We start from the raw sequence: 17,848 nt of genomic DNA on the forward strand, positions 1-17,848 counted from the left end.
GCGGGGCCCGCCCGGCAGCCCTGGCCCGAAGCGTTTATGGGGCCGGGATCCTGAGGAGGGGCCCCTCACGGCAGGTCTCGCGTCGAGTAAACTGCAGTAAACGAAGCCTTTCGGCTCTTCAGAGCGTCACAGGTCCATCTGCCCAGACCGGGGGTCAAGATCATGCGTTGATTCATCTACGCTGAAGTGAAAGAGCGGTGTTTGTTGATGGAGTCCTCTGTAGCGTAGTGCCTATGCGCGGGCTGCAGTGGATCTGTCCTCTTTTAATTAGGTAGTAACGATAGGAAATAAAATTGTTTGGAAAGAGGCAGCTTAAGCTATGGAATGAAAGAACCCGTTCTAAAAATTAGAATTTTGTTTAATGGAGAGGTCAGGAAACTTGAAGATACAAGTAATTACGAAAATATAGGCTTTTTTTTTTTTTTACTTTTCATAAGCAAATGCAAGCACATTTTTCCTACTTCAATATAAAACTTGGATTTTCCTTGTCACACAGCTCCATAATTTGAAAACCCAGTAAATTAACTGCTGTAACGGGATCCTCCTTTTTAACGTTTTAAAAATGTCTTAAAAAATCTTCACTGCTTCTTCAATGTGGTCCCAATACCAGGAGCTGACGGACGAGACATGAAAATACTTGGCACAGTGCAAGAGGTTCAAAGCGCTGTATGAAATTAGGTTCTTTTCTTGCCTAAATCCTTCAGTTTTATAATCGTTTCAGTGTGCCCATTTTCAAAGTCTTTTCTGAAAATTACTTTCAAGTACAAGTTTAATACACAGTTGTAAAAGGTTTCTTCATAGTAGAAGTAAAGACCTGTTTGGCAGTTCTCAGTTCCAGAAATAATGTTAGTAAACTTCATAGCTTTTGTGGAAGTTTAAAATTTGTATTTTAAAACATGTATCTCTTCTGTAGCTGTAGAATAAATGCTATTGCAAAATATCCTTTTTCAGTCTAAGGCCTCAGAAATAACTACTGCATTTAGTTTCTCTTGAGGTAGAACAGCATAGTTCAGCTGGAAGGGAAGTACGATGATCATGTAGTCCAACGGTATGTTTTTATGGCATAAAAGAAAAAAGTTATGCCTACTGTATGACTTCACTCAAATGTAATTCAGACATCGCATTGCGAGTTCTGGTTAAAAACAGACACCACAATTGCCAGTTGAGTCACATATGTAAAATATAATTACGGGAAATGGGATCCTAAAAATCGACTTCCAAAACCAAAAAGACTCCCACTTGATTCAAGGACAACCTCTACTAATTTTCTGTAAGAGGTGGTTGGATCTTCAGCGTCAAGCAGGAAGTGAAGAACAGGATTTTCTGGTTCTGAGGTTTGAGTCAATTCCACTTTTTACAGATTATGCTATGCAATCATCAAGAGAGAGCCCTTTTCCTGAGGTCAATGCGTGTGAGCTATCTGGCATACATATTCGCATGGATCTTCTCTAATATTCACTGGAAGGTAGGGAAAAATATTTTGGGTTTATGGTCAACCTCAAAAATTAGGTCAGAATCAAACAGGGAACCATATTGAATCAGCCAGGGCGCAAAGATGACAAACTTTAGAACTGTCAATAAAAGGAACTTACTTCCTACTCCAAGATAACAACTATTTAATCTAGATTTTCTTTTCTAAAATGAAATGAACTTATGTACAGCTAATGAAATGCTATTGTTTAGACATAACAGTTGCAATCTAGTAAAAAGGCTCCTGTAAAAGATTTCACTCCTTGATCTACTTAAGGTTGATTTGAGAAGTTTGGTCCAATAATGAGCGAAAGCAAACTATAATAAAAGAAATATCCAGGAGGATGAGGGAAAGTATGTCCATGAGGATATGGAATAGGAAATTGAATGCAATAGTTTCCTAATTAAAATCAAATGGATAATTCATTAGCATTGAATGAATGATAATTTAACTCCAGTCTCTTAGAAGTGCTGGTCACAGCCATGTTCTTGATAGGTGGCATACCTGAACCCACACTGTCATCACAAGAAGTCTCAGCAGAAAAATCAATGGCATAAAGTTAGAAAAACATTCCTTTTCAAATCTGGTAAAGGTCTCTCTAAGGTATCACAGAAGAAAGGGAGGAGTTGGCCGTTCAGTTTAAAAGAAAAAGCATTCAAATTTTTTTGAACTGCAAAGATCATCTTTCAACTCTCAAAGCTGACAAAAGAGATGAAAAACCTCAAAAGCATCAGTGTCTATATTTGTCTGAAATTTCAAGTCTCTGTAGGAATGCTACATTTAACATAATGTTTATTTTAGAAGATAAGGGGTTGTTTGATTAATGTTATCAGTCAATCAGTATACAATCTGTAATTTCCTTTAACTGGTTTTCATCCCCACATCTTGAATACCCAGAGGAAACTTCTTTTCTTCTGGAAGTAAGTCTTGAAGTAAATTGTCCTCATTTTCCACTGAGATCTGAATTTCAGTTTCTTTTTTCAAGGGGTTTTCTTCTTTGGAAAGGGGAATTTCTTCCCCTGTTGGGGAATAATAGGGAGCGTTTCCATAATCCATGCTAGTTGAACTAGTCTGTTCTGGGAACTGGGAACTGCAGTCTGGACTACATACTTTAACAATACAAGTCACATTGACCTGCGTTCCTCCGTTACCGGAATGTTCTGTCAAATAAACAGAAAATACATTAAACATGGAAGAATGAAACCCAGAACAGGATGACTGGATTCTTTATCCAGCTCTTTGACCTAAAGTTAAAATAGACACTAAGTATCTTCTTTCTTCACTTAATTTAGGTAAGCTGGTGGAGTTGGTTCTGTAACGTTTTAGGGTTTTTTTTGGTACCATAAAATCCACGTCATCCCAGAAATAAAAAAGCCATGAAAATTAATACAGAGCCCTGCATCACAGCCAACTCCTTACCCATCTGTTGCCATTTCAGATGCTTTTGGCAATGTTCTTTTCTTACTGCTCCCTTTGGCTCTTACTCCCACTCACAGGTAAGTGCCTCCCTTCACATGGATCCCCTAGTCTGCAAATAACTTCTCCACTGAGCGCACTCTCTTTACTTTTTCAGGCTGACAGCAATCACTTTTTCTTTTCAAAAGTTACTCTCTCTGCTGAACATGGGTCTGATGTTTTATCCTGCCATTTAAATTACTCCCACCACAGGTAAGTGCCTCCCTTCACATGGATCCCCTAGTCTGCAAATAACTTCTCCATTGAGCGCAGTCTCTTTACTTTTTCAGGCTGACAGCAATCACTTTTTCTTTTCAAAAGTTACTCTCTCTGCTGAACATGGGTCTGATGTTTTATCCTGCCATTTAAACTTCCGCTACAGAGACTCATAATTGATAATCAAATTGCAAGAGGTTCTGGATCATTCTGATACATTCTTACCTGAACTCGCAGAGTTGTGTCTGTCTCCACTGTGAAGCTTACAACCTTCTGCAGCTGAACGTTGCTGCTGAAATCCTTCTGTTTCTTTCTTTTCATTGCTCTTGTTACTTACTCCATTGACTCTTGCAGACCCAGTTGGATTACTCAGGGAGCTACTGCTGGACCCAGAAGTTTCCAAGAGATGCTGTTCCTCCTGTTCAGAACTGCTGGAGTTTTGCGATCCTGTATTTCTTACTTTTTTGTCACACTGCTTTTCTGTAGGGAAAAAAGGCTGGGACATTTGCAGAGAAATGCAAAACATTAATCTTTTTAAAAAACACTAACAAAGAACTGGTCAGTACTTAGGCAGCTGAAAAAACCACTGATAATTGCCATTTGCATACTGATGACTAAGTAAAATTCATACCAGCTCATTAGGTGTTCAACAAAATGAACCTGTCTCCTGAAGGCACCTACAGTACTTCACTGATTACCCTAGGGAACAAGGGCTCTAAAATCTGGTCTTCTGAGCCACACCTGTGTTCTATTGCTAATATAAAGGGAGGATGGTACATTATGTAGGTTATGTAAGGTACATCTTACACTCTAGCTTGGGGACCAAACCACTCCATTCTCACTCCAGTTGTCTTTCTGCTGTGCCGTTTTCTTCTACTTGTAATTAGGTAAGACTGCATCATTTCTATGTAACTTTTAAAGAAATGGAAAAGGTGGAAAGGAAGGAGTGACACTCACCAAATCTGCTTCTGTAGTCGGTGGAGAATATACAAGGGCTGCAAGTGAGCAAAGACAGTTCATTAACACCTAAATTTGTTTTCAGTTGCAAAAGCTGCTCTCTTAACTAATCTGATATCCTCTGCTCCTGGAATAAGCTCCAAATGTACGCTTATTACACACTGTTTAAAAATGTTGAAATCTATATTGTATTAATTTTGTAAGGTGACACTAAATTTAGCCAGCAAGCAAAGAGGACCCTCTGCATGAATTAATAGTTTTTCTAGTATAGTGTCAGTGAGAAAAGGTATTGATGACAATAAAATATGGTCGTGACTGTTTAATGATAACATTTCATAGTGTCTACTATTTAAATGATGAAGTACAAAATATTTTACAAGCTCCAGTAGGAGCAAAACTGTTGTACAGTTGTCCAGCTCCACTGGGATGTTGTATGTTTAGACAATTATCTAAAATCTGAGGAACAAGAGATTTGAACGGGACATTTGCCTCACTGTATCCCCGTATTGAGATTAATTTCACCCCATGTGATTTAATAAAGATACTTTTACTCTAAATACATATGGTATTCCTGGAGTATTTTTTTAATTCTATTTTTCTGTAGCCCCAAAGCTTATGTGATCAAGCTGATTTGCATGAGTTTTCTCTTAGTCTCTCTTCTATTGACCTTTGAACCCTTTGGCCATTTTCACCCCCATGTAACAGAGGAATGGTGTCAAAAGCTCCTCAGGGTTTCATGAAGCTATAGGTTGCCAGCTAGTGAGGCAGAAACCTGTAAATCATCACCTTGTCCCCTTGAAAAAAAAAATAAACTCATACATTATTAGACACCAAAGAATCTACACGCTAGTGATACTTCATCCATATCCAGCCATGAGAAAAGCTTCGAAGAGAGCTAGCATCTTCTAAGACGCTAATGTCAGTCAACCACTAGGCTCAAATTAGTAGGAAATGAGGTGACACTCTTCCTAATATTTATAGATCTGCTTGTTTTCACTTCATGAATCTTACCTTTTTTTTTGGAGACTAAGCAATACCCCAAAATAGCGATTATCAGGACAAATAACAATGGTCCTGCTACTGATGCTGAAAATAAATTAAAAAGATAAATTATTTAGCAGGTTGATCTGACAAAGGATCTAATTAGAAAGAGGTAGTTTTGTAGTTTCTGTCCATGGCTGCAAAAGTTAAATTTACAAGTATCGGGTGTGTCTGACGTTCACATTTGATGCCTCTATTGTGAGATACCAAGGTCTCATTTCAGTCTCCACCACTTCATAAAATTGAATTTTCCTGTCCTGAAAAGCAAGGACAGACTTTTGGCCTCAGTCACAAAAGATATCTCTCTAGGCTAGGAACAGTTTGTTAGATACAAGGCCAGGCAGTCCAGAATGCTCCTAAACATATATGCCTTGTGGACAGGTTGTGAACAGGAGAGAATACATCTACACTTGCCAATGGTATAAGGACTTCCCATTTCGGGAAAGGCTGCCAGAAGTCTCCAAAGACCCCTCACCAGGAGGTTTATGAAATCAATCTTGCCTCAGTTCAGAATCTAAGATACAACCTTTTCCACCACCTCCTTCATAGTAGCAATTCTCAGGAAATGCCTTGTATAATCTAGTTTTGGGATTTTTAGAAATACTTCCAGAATTACGAGGACTGTAGAATGCACTGGGGTAGTGCAGATGCATAGGTAAATATTATGCAACTCACTACAAGCAGTGTCATATTGAATTAATTCAGCTGTTCTGAGGTTCTGCTTGGGTACAGGTAATTGGTCTTGGAAAGAAACTGAGAACTAAATACAAACTTGCTTCCTAGCCAGACAAAAATGACTTTAAATTAGTTAATAGCTCACCAATGATGTAAGACATGTCAGGCACAGAGTTTAAAATGACAGGTCGAGTTATTATTTCAGGTTTGTCGGAAGCCGAGCTTTGGGTCAGGAGCAGGTTCAAAATCGTATGAGGTAGAACTGTGGCAACTGCTGTTTCTGAGTCACTGCAAACAGTGTCATTCATGCTGTTACCAGGAATAGCCACTGATTTACAACTGCAAGAAACAAAAAGAGAAGTTAGGAAAGAAAGCAACCCTGTGCACAGTTAAGGTTGCTATTAGACAGGAACACTGGCTTACACTGTATGTGGTATACAGCTGGTGTCGTAAGATTCCTCATGTGAAAAAGTGCCAGGAGGACAAGGTTTACATTCTGTATCTGTGCTATCTGTCCCTTTAAACAAATAGAAAAACTCCAGTTAGTCATCTAGTGAGAAACAAGAATGAATAATCAAGGTCTGCGGTACAGATCCTGGAAGTGATACAGAGGCAGTACACAAAATACAGTCTTTAACTGTCACAGAAGAGATTAATTTGAAACACCCAACCCAAACACAAATCAGAAGATTCATCAGCTGTTAGTTTGGTGCCCTTGATAGTCAGTCTTTTTCAAATACTGTAAAAACCCCACCAAAAGGTTAAAATGTGGTACTACAGGCAGAGCTGAGCTTTTTCACTCATCCCTGACAGGCTGACCACCTATTCCATTGTTGGAGTTCTGTGTCTTTTCAAATGATTCTTAATTTCTTAAAAATATTCAGTGTTCCACCTCTTTCAAGATGATAAATAATATTCAGACAGCTACATTGTCAGAGTGGTGACTTTCATCGTCTAATAAAGACAGATTAATTCTTCAGGACAGCATAGAGTCATCATTACTTACCGTACCCAAAATTCAACCTGAAGCCCTGTTTCAAGGATTTAAGCGGGAATTAAGTGGTCTTGAATCCGAGTCACTTGTATGGAAGAAATCACACGGCAGAGCAAAACAAAGGAAGGTTAAGTTGGATTGGGGAACTTTATGATATATGGTAGTAACAGATTGCGACATGTTGTCCCTTTGGATATGCCTCTTGAGAATACTGTTGCTCTAGTTACTGCCTACTTGCTAAGATAATGCTTGCACTAAAAAGAACGCATAACTGCAGGGAATTAAAAGACAATAATCCTGTAATTTACTGAGTTGGAGGCAGATTCAGAAATATTTATGGACTATTAATGCAAAAAATAACCCTCTTCATACAGTAAAACTATTTTGTGTGTAGGGTGTTTAGAATTAAATTACCTCTTCTGGAAACACGGTAACCTTTTCCACATTTTTTATGCACTTTACATATTTTGCAGTACTCATATATTTTCGAAATGCAGTACTCATTGGGTGGGCAGCTACAGATTCTGTCCTGTGACTTAGTGCATGTTTGATTCTGCACAAATCCTGTTTTTAAAACAAGAATAAAGCAAGATGTCATTAGCAACATTTAAAATCATAGCCTGCAATGTTTCAAGTGAATATGAGGTGATGTTCACATACCACAAACTGAAGACAATTTTGCAGCTTCTGGCTAGTATAGCATTATAAAACAAGTATGTTATATGCCCCAACATCTACATTTTCAGAAAAGCTTCCTCTTTCTCTCTAGGAAAGGAGAAATTTGCATCTGTAGAATTCGCACTTGAAACTCTGTACCTGCAGTTGCATCGTATTGTATCATAACCATAAATATGCACATTTGTGTTACCTGTGCTCATCACTGCGGTATCTGGGGGCCATACTAAGATTTGTAGTCTAAGCAGATCATGCAACTGTATTTAAAGTGATTAGAGACCTTACTGCAGACACTTTCATACTGTAACTAACCAGCTTCGTAGGTTTATCTATTTAGATGAGACCAAAGGTCCTTTGAACAACTTAGACTGTATCATTAAAACTTAATTGCCAGTGAGTCAAGTAGATAATTTTCTACACCAGTTTCCATTAGAAATGATGAGCAACAGCATGACTGAATTGGTCTAATAGATCACATGCATTAACAAACGTACAGATGTTGGTACAATGTACTACTTTATATACTGTTAAGCTGTTTTAATGAACTGAACCAGCATGCTCTCACTGACTGCTGCTTTGCAAAAGAAATAAAAACAATATAGGAATATCACAACTGGTGCTTGCTGTTGTCAGTTCAGCAGACAAACCGAGGAATGACTGGATGCTGGAAATGTAATTACCCATTTACCCCTGCGCAACTCAGGTCTTAAGCTCCCTTGGCTGGAGAGTATAAGCAGGAAGTTACTCTACTGATGACATTTGTACCTATTTTAGTGATGCAGTACCTTAGTTTCCAAGAACGTAAGATTGGTGTCACATTTTTAGGACTTAGAGAGAAAAAGGGGCAGGGCCCCCTGCAAGACTTTTCCCTGATTCTTTTCCCCAAATCTTATGAGTACCAAAAGCATGAGAATGGGACTATACAAGGAATAGACAAAACCTCCCAGTTTTCTTAGGAGAAAAGACTAGGTTAAACCAAGCCCACTCTTTGAGCAGGCTGCTAAAGTCACAAATGCCTCTTTAATAATTCAAGCCTACCTTTCCTGCAGGGTGGTGAGCAGGCAAAGCACTGAGGAGACCGATTCCAGATTGCTGTATACGTGTTAGGTCTACAGGGACTGCACTTTGTGTCCACCCTGTCACTGCAGCTCTCAGTCTTATATTGACCTATTAAAAAAACAAACCAAAACAAAACAGAGAAAGCATCTCATTGGAAAAGATCACTAGGAATTGTTTACGGTAAGTTTCATTCTTAGTTATAGAAACCCTTTCCTTTCACTGCCACTATCAGATTGGTAACGTATACCAACCAAGTATTGATTTAAAGGAGGACTGCACGTATATACAGGGAAACTCTGATTTCTTGCATGTTATTTGTGTTTGACCCCTTTTCCTACATTCAGTTCAGTGAATTCCAGCCATGTTCAAAACAAGGCAGCCTCGCTCCTGAACACAACCCCTCAGCATATACTTAGATGCAACTACCACAGTACATAAAACAAATTTTTTATCCTCATAGAAGCTGCATTTTGTGGTGAAACACAGGATGGTGCTTCATGCTGAAAGTCAGGCACGTGCTAGAATGTTGTGTCTGGGTGAGGCCCTTACTACCTTTACAAGCAGCAAGTGAAGAAAGCATAATAAAGTATTACCACAAACAGACCTGAATTAGAACTTCACCACTTGTCACTACTGATGGGACATGAGCTCACTCTTTTTCCTTCACCTCTTCTGCCAGCCTTAACATCGTAAGCCAGCCCTAACAGATCAAAGCAATGAGTTTCTGAAGCTACTGACGTTGCAGACAAGATCAAAAGCTATCAAAGGCAGTTTCTCCAGTGCTTCTCACCAACAACAGAGTAGCGTGCAGTGGTGGGAATAAGTAAATATGAGCTCAAACATACCCATTTGGGAGAAAGGAAAACACCTCAGTTGCCATTTCCCCCTTGCTTGAAAGGAGGAAGAAGATAAAAGTCAATGTCTCATATCCTGTACAGAAATATCCTGGAAAACATGCTCAGAAAGCAGGAGTAACACTGAGAAAGCCTTGGGAGCTGCTTGGAGAATCTCTGTTCTCTGAAAGAAGGGGCCCTGGAGGTGAGCCATAGAAATTATTTCCAAAGACTTTGTTTTTCCATGTACTTACTTGAACCTTAAAATTCTGCCTCCCACATCCTGCTAATGATTTAGGCTTCAATTTTTCATAAATTATGGTAAAAAAATTCAAATTCATAATAACAAAAATAAAGATTTTAGACTTCTTACAACTTCTTGCCCACAGTTTGTTATTCTGAAAAATTAAAATTCAGGAGAAATCGACTGAACAGTACATACCACAACAGAAAAAGGTTTTACCTATGAATTATCATCTTTCATCTGTTGTGTTTTTAACAAAGGAAGCTTGACAGATCTATCTAGACATTTTCGGTTAATTCAGGCAACTGTGGCTGCTTCAGCAGATACCGATTTCCTGCTTCAACTTCTGTATCTCTCTGACAGGAACTCAGCATTTATGGAGGCAAATTTTGTTTGCTCAGCATGTAATGAGACAAATAGGCAGTTTTTTGCTGTCTAATGTAATAATGTAATGACAACTTATTGCAAAAATTCTGTTATTAAAATACCCAAACGGCATTACTACCCCCAAAAAAACCCCCAAGCCCACACACCCACCTTTCTGCAGTCAACAACTTTTGCTAACAAAAGATCACTAATAATTATCACTGGAGTGTAAGACATGACACCTCAAAGCAGACAGTTTCTGTAGTCTTGTACCCAGACTCTGATAGTGGTCTGCAAGTGTCTGATTTACAGTAAAAGACAACAAAACTCCCTTAATGAGCAATTACAGATTAACCTGTCCGACGGAAAGCTCCTTATATAAGTGATATTATCGAAGTACAGAAACTAAGTTCTACCTCATGCCCTGTTTTACAATATATTTGTTATTAGTGGGCTTGGGTCTGACATGTGTTGTCTAATTTTTGTAATTCCCTTAGTGAGGTGTTGCTCCCTCCCCCAAATGTTGACTTAAAAATACTTTAATCAAAACACCATGCAAAGCTGTTCCTTCAAGAGCTCAGCACAAAGCTGTGCTTACAAGAGCTCAGCAGCCTACCTCCTGATAAGCCCCAGCCAGGTTAGCCTTGTAACAGAATTCCAATTCTGATGAACAGTGTGCCTCTTCTACAGATATTTTTACAGCCACAGCATTTTATTGTCTTCCAGCTAGACAACAGCAAAAATTCGATGCTCTTAAGATGTATAAGTAATCAAAATGTACTATGCTTGGCTGCAACTTATTAAGTCCTTCTTCATAGAATTCAGTGCTGGGATCTTTGCATTGTGCCAACTGTGGTGTAAAGGCAATGAATATTCCTAGGAGAAATTAAAGGAAAATCATGAGTCACAAGTCCACTCTGGCCCTAGAGTAGAGATTCAAATCATCTGAAAACTGACTGAATTTGGCTGTGTAAAGTAATAGTTTGAATTATAGCCTACCTGGAGGGCACTGGCTGCAACATTTATTAAGTCCTTCTTCATAGAATTCAGTGCTGGGATCTTTGCATTGTGCCAACTGTGGTGTATAAGGCAATGAATATTCCTAGGAGAAATTAAAGGAAAATCATGAGTCACAAGTCCACTCTGACCCTAGAGTAGAGATTCAAAAGAAACAAACACTTAAAGATCAGTGCGATTATAAACACCTCCCTTTCCAAGACACTGATGTAGGCCTGATGAAACAGAAAGCAGCAGATGCCAAAAAGTTGAAGGAGAATGCACAGCTTATAAGATACATGAGACCATTTAGAGGTTCCTCTGCTTTTCAAAGATCTGTCACAATGAACAAAGCGATTTCTCCACGTTTTATGTTCAAAAGAATGCAATGGAACCATGGGATTAGCATCACACCTGGTCACTACTGCATCCCCTAAACCAAAGGGCTAAGTACCTGTTCGCAGTTGCCGTGATTCAAACAACCTTTTACAAAACGCCAGCGAAACCTGAATTCTTACCTGTGGGTTTGTGGGGAGAAGCGTTTTCCGCAAAGTGGCTATGTTAAAAATGATACTTTCGTACCTAGTAGGTCTACTCCCTATACACATTTAGAGCCCTATCTGAAAACTAGAAGATTGATTTTGCTACTTATGAATTCCCTCAGGCCTCCTGAGCCGGTGGAAGAGGGAGCTGTGGGTCTAGCACTGCTGCAGCACTTGAAGGAATCTTTCTGTTTTCATCAGTGGGTGCAAAGGTCACTAAGTTCAATTCTCTATTGTGCTTATGTTCATTATGCCCTCACTTACACCCATACAATATCCAGGCAAGATAACCCATCCCTTCAGTCAAAAAAACTGTGCTATTAGAACTGTTTCACCAAAGGGAAAGAAAAAAGGCTTTTATCATTCCAGATACTTTGTGATTCCTTTCTCAATGAGAAAGGCCTTGATGTTTTGAAAACAATGTCTCCAAAAACTGCACTGCTGCTTCTGAAAAGGAGCAATCGGCTACAAGACTTAAATAAAAATAAAAAACCTACCTCATATGGCAGGTCAAATGCATAAGAAACAGTCATGAAGCACAGTGTACCTAATTTTCAGTTCTTACCAATCAACACAGCTCAGTGACTTCAATGAACAAGCGTCAAAATATCTGAGGACCTGACATCTGTTTTCAAAGGGAAAAATATACTCACTCAAAAGAAAAAGGCTAATGTTAGGTAGTACAAGCGTAGGAGTTTCCTGCTAGGTCAGAAAGATGCTGTTCAAAAAGTATGTGACACTGCTTAATTTTCTCCAGTCTGAAGAGATTGCTCCATGTATAATCTACACACATTTAGAGAAGTACTTTAAGTGTTATTAAAAAGAGAAATCAAAACAGGAACAAGCTCTTTGGAAGCCAGTAATGAAAATATCCTTCCTCCTTACTGAAAAAACATGTTGATTATCTATTGTGTCTTCACATTACTGACAAAGTAGACTAACACTTCCCACTCTCAACAATTTACTTAAAGGGAACCCAACATTTTCTTATGCAGCTTGTTGAAAAATTTTACCCCTTATCTAGATGTATATCTTATCTCATCCTCTGCGTTGCCTGTTGTAAATACTGCCCTGCGAGTTAAAGACACAGGAAAACCGGTTGGTTGATGGGTTCACATCTATTTCCCTTAAGCTGTGCTTGAAAGGATATGTCTGCTGTCTGATACAATCTCCTTGAAATTTTATCTGATGAGCTGTGGCTCTCAATGACATACAATTGACAATTTCTTGCCAACTGTCCTCAAAGAACATTATGGGAAACTAAAAGGGACTTGTAACTCACTTAGATACAATTTATATACACACATGAGCTCAGCTTTGTTTGCACTGGAAGGATGCCATTAATTTTAGTAGTTACTTCCAATGTAAACTAGTTTAATCAAAGTTGTCAAGGCCAGCAATCAAATCTCCTACTATGTCAGAGGAAGCGTAGGCCTTTTACTAGGTATAAAACTCTCCTGGATTTCTTGGCTAAAAGACGATCCCACTTTTTCTATCCAACTCACCAATTTTAAGGCCTGAGTTGGGCAGTACAATATTTGCTGCCCAAAACAAATCCGTCTGGCATCCAGATCCGTTGGCTACTTTGGGCTGAAAGACTGATGAGTAGGGGCCAGATTCTATTCCACAATCTTTACATTTTGTTACTGTTTGTAGCTCTCATAAGTCCTTATTTTGTCTTCTGTTTTTACTGTGATTCAATGTTCTGCAAGCAGATTGTGTGAAGGAAAAGTAACCTGATGCTGCATCTTTTGCGTTATAGCCTTAGAACTTCTCACATTAGGTAGTAGTGTCTAATGGCAGCAGACTTTTAAGATACTTCTACGGACAAAATGAAGACTTTGGAAGACTTCATTTAATTTGACAGGTACAAGTAGAAGTAAAATGCCTCATCTATCTAGCAGCAGAGGGACGAACATTATTAAACATGAAATTTAGTCTAGTTCTATGCACATCAATCAAATTAAGCAATCTATTTTGGCACAGAAATGGGTAAACTATGCTTGCCTTTGACTACACAACTCACTAGGGAGATTTTTGCAATGCCTTTGTATTAAGCAATAACTAAGAAGTTACATACAAAAAGTCAATGCTCAAGACTCTGGAGAGAGTCCCTGCATTGTCTGAATCATTTTCCCATCTGCACCACAGACATACAGTAGATAGGTGACCTAATTTGTCACTGGAGAGGAGTGGGCTAACAGCAGCCTCCATACCAACTGAGAGGTTAGTACAGACTCTTCTAAATACGTATCCACAAGCACAATTGTTTCCAAGATTCTCTATATCCTACCCTTCTCTATATCTTACCCAAGATAAAACTGGCAGAGAACACGTCTGTATCTCATGATTTTCAGGCCTGCAGCTGTATCTGTGCTGTGTGGAGCAGCACTAGAAGGGAAAGGGCCTGCGGGCTGTCCCCTCCCACACAGGTGTACAGAGGCCAACCACAACTGAGACCTTAATGTCTGTACCAGAGCTGAGCCGCGTCGTGAACTACAAAACAAGATTTGGATTCAGACTTCTTCAGAATTAGAAGGGCTTGATCCAATGCACCGGCCTGGCCCTACCTATTAGTGAGGAAGTCCAGGTCTCAACTACTCACAGCACGTCACAATGTAATGCATTCCCTATGTGCTGAATATTAATTACAATGAACATAATTTCCTTTAATTCCTGCTTACAGCTGTCGTCAACTACAAAACAAGATTTGGATTCAGACTTCTTCAGAATTAGAAGGGCTTGATCCAATGCACCGGCCTGGCCCTACCTATTAGTGAGGAAGTCCAGGTCTCAACTACTCACAGCACGTCACAATGTAATGCATTCCCTATGTGCTGAATATTAATTACAATGAACATAATTTCCTTTAATTCCTGCTTACAGCTTGGTCCTGTAGTCTTGGACTTTATGTGTAATTAAATTTAAGTATCCTCAATAATAGAAATAAAACATGCTAATATAATGGATGAATATATATATATTAATCCATTCACATAACATGCGTTTTCACTCAAGGAGGTCATTTAAACAAGGATATTTAAGCATATATTTTAATCCTAACTCACATGTCTACATTTTTATTTGCTTCCTTTTCACACAGTTGCCTTCTTCAAACTCAAGCTGTCAAACAAAGGAGTCTAAACAGGAACTACATCTGGCGTATAATGTTCTTTATGCATGTGAAACCACAATGAAGTCACCAAGGGCTCTGACGTAAAAATCTGTTGCTATGGAAAAGACTTGAGGTAAAGCGATAATGTTTGCTGAGCTACCAAACCTGCTGAAGAGGGGAAAAAACAGAATTCTGTTTAAAATATTTAAACTGGTCATTTACAAAAATAATTCTGTTGAAGATTACTTATCGGATAACAGCAAGTCTCACCAAAATCAGCTGGAGTTTTATCAGGCTGTACCAACTACACTCAAACCATAAAGCTTCTTTTAAAGCTGCTTTCCTGCAAATATCTCTCTAAGATTACGGGTCCGTTATGTGAATTATTCCCCCATCCTAGATCGTACTTCACTTCTGTAAAGCAGAAGTCCTTGCATAGCCACAGACAAACAGATTTACAACTCCACGTTCCCCCTCCCTGAGAAAACAGTATCTTTTTGCTTACTGCTAGGGGTTCTACTTCATTGCCACTCACCACCATAATATGAAAACATTTTCCCAGAATGAGATGGCAGGAGGCTGCATAGAATATGGAAGCTCTTCACAACATGCAAAAATTATAGAAGCAAGTCAAAGTTTGTAGGAAGACACAGTATATTTTATTACATATGTATTTGGAAAAACATACACATTTTCAGGAATACCAGCTCTTCTGTTTCAAAACTTCAGGCTTACGTATCCAAAAGTTGGTCTGGTTTCCCAAAGGTGGCCCTAATAAAAGGTATTATCCACTAAATCGAGATCTGACACTTACAGTAACAGGCACTGTCAAAGCTGATGAGCCTTAAAAATCTAGTTTCCCTGTGGAAAGCGAAGATACTCAGGCAAACAAGGAATGAAAGCAAGAGGAATAACGGATTGCAGGCCTGAGGGGCAGGAAGACAGGTTGTATCCTCATCACTTGTCAGAGAAGGGCAGGTGATGAGCAAGTTCCCAAGAAAGGATCAGCAAGTCAGGACTGGCCACACTGGGTTTGACCTTACGTGGAGACATCCTGGAAGATGCACCTAAGGGAGACAGAGCGATAACCTAACATCGAGAGCAGAGCAGGAAAGGAGAAGCTATGTGAGCCCTAAGTGTAAAGATGGCAGATGAAGAACCTTCCCAAGGTGCCCCAGGTGTACCAGCCAAAAACACTGCCAGAGGGGTTAACTGTTTTCTATTTAGGCCAAATGCCAGAACTGGCATTTTTCTATTATTTTCAGACAAATAATTTTATTGGGATGGTGTTGCTTGTATCACAGATGGTTTTTGCAATGCCCTGTTAAGACTTTCAGTTATCATGAACTTTGATGCAACGACCACAAGTGTGGATATGTACAACAGCAAAGCTGCACGTCACCCCCAGCCCTCCTAGCTCTGACCATAAAAAAGCAGGGACATCTGAGCAGTCTGCTCAGGTTTATTTCAGGATTTTTCCACAAGATCTCCTTTACGCTCCTCCTTTTGCAGTTCAGAGCATGTGCGTGGTTACCAACACACCTTCCACGTACCAGCAGCATTCCCCTTACAACCACTCAGCAGCATCCAAGGGATGACTGTCTCCATACACATCAGCAACTACACTGCAGAGCACACTGCGCTGCTTTGCAAAGGACAGTTACGTAGGTTTGAGGCTATTGAGAAAGTTTCTGTTAAAAATATCTGGTGATTGAGTTGTTCAAAATGGCAAAAATTATGCTCAGTTCCTGTGAGTAACACAGGGACTTAGGCCAGTCTTTCAGGTAATTTCAGCTGAATGAGAAAAAACAAGAAAAAGTGTCACCCTATAACTACTGCTTTGCCAGTTTCTCTCCCTCAAAACCAAAATAAGTTTTCTTTAACTGATCACATTTTAAATTTGATATAACAGGCAGGTTTTTTCCAGCTCTGTGCAGATGTGGTACATCTGAAACTACTGGTTTTGTTTTTCTAATTTATATATGCACTTTTCTTTGGTTCGTCACAATGCAAAAAGCGATGCTGAAAATTTCCTTAATGATTTCCATTATTGTGTTTAGGTCATGTTTAAGGTGAGAGGAGAGTTCATTCCTTTTTCAATCAGAGCCCTTTGTTCAGCAAGAGGCATGACAAAACTTTACACTTAAATTTTGGTGATAAGGTCTGCTACAATCCTGAGACTCTCCCTTCTTTACCTTCCCTACCTTATCCACTCCAAGGTGTTCAGTGAATCAGGTTCAAAATACTATCATCTTACAAACCAGGGCTGAATTCAAAATGAGTGAGAAGCAGTTAAAAAAATTAATTTAATATATTATCAACCCACTATAGCACCCAGTACTCCTTAAAAGACCACTGTGTAATTCCAGGTTCAATATACATTCCGACATCCTCACCTAGTTTCACTGCACCTTCATCTTATCAAGGCTAAATTAATATGATTAAATAAACATGTAAATAATGTACACATCCCATGAAAAAGCAATGACCTGGACATCTCAGCAGCATTTCCATATTTATCTTCATAATCCAGGACACTTTAAAATCAGATGGAAAAATGCTATCAATATACCAGTACAGCATACACACAAAGTCAAGCAGATCCCAGCAAGCTCTTTGGTTTAAACAGTTAAAAGCATTAATTGCCAAGTAGTGGTACAGCTGGACAGAAAAGAGAACAGTCGCAGCTGCATCACATCAGGTCTTAGATGTAAATTAAAAGGCTTTTCTATGTAAATAGGGAATATTTTCAGGGATCCAACAGAACACAACAAGCTCTTCCTGTTTAAACAACGGTGTAAAATACATACAGATTTACACTCTGCACTTGCCAGGACACTCACAGTTTTTGCAAATATTCAAACAAGCCTGAAAAAATCAACCCATTTCCAATGAAAATCCAGGAAAACGATTAGTCATTGCTTTGGGAAGCCAGGAAATAGCAACGACGCAGCCAAAAGGAGCAGGATGAGCTTTAAAGAAGTCTAAGAGTGGGATGCGAGGCTCCTGTAGAAATCACACCGAGTTCAGCACAAGCAGAGGGAGACGGATAACTCACGGGACTGCAAGCACAACAGTAAAACGCTGTCCACTCGCATGACACCTCTGCAAGCATAACGGTAAAGCGATGCCCGCTTGCATTACACCTTGCACGACACCAGGTGCACTCCCGCTTTGCAACCGTGACCATCGTAAAAGCCGCTCGACGC

The 17,848-nt window shown here is 39.3% G+C and overlaps 1 protein-coding gene across 1 annotated transcript; it reads right to left on the reverse strand.

The window, feature by feature from the left end:
* Positions 1-449: 449 nt before the first annotated feature.
* LOC103907560 (tumor necrosis factor receptor superfamily member 1B) lies at positions 450-17,829 on the reverse strand. The gene is made up of 10 exons (XM_009289772.2): positions 17,698-17,829; positions 10,986-11,088; positions 8,523-8,651; positions 7,224-7,373; positions 6,239-6,332; positions 5,961-6,154; positions 5,111-5,185; positions 4,100-4,137; positions 3,368-3,638; positions 450-2,631 (listed from the first exon to the last, which is right to left on the reverse strand). The coding sequence occupies exons 1-10, from the start codon at positions 17,827-17,829 to the stop codon at positions 2,333-2,335; spliced, it is 1,485 nt and encodes a 494-aa protein (XP_009288047.1). The 3' UTR covers positions 450-2,332.
* Between the last annotated feature and the right edge of the window lie 19 nt (positions 17,830-17,848).

The sequence above is a fragment of the Aptenodytes forsteri genome, unplaced genomic scaffold (genome assembly GCF_000699145.1).
Source record: "Aptenodytes forsteri isolate BGI_AS27 unplaced genomic scaffold, ASM69914v1 Scaffold61, whole genome shotgun sequence".
Lineage (NCBI taxonomy): Eukaryota > Metazoa > Chordata > Aves > Sphenisciformes > Spheniscidae > Aptenodytes > Aptenodytes forsteri.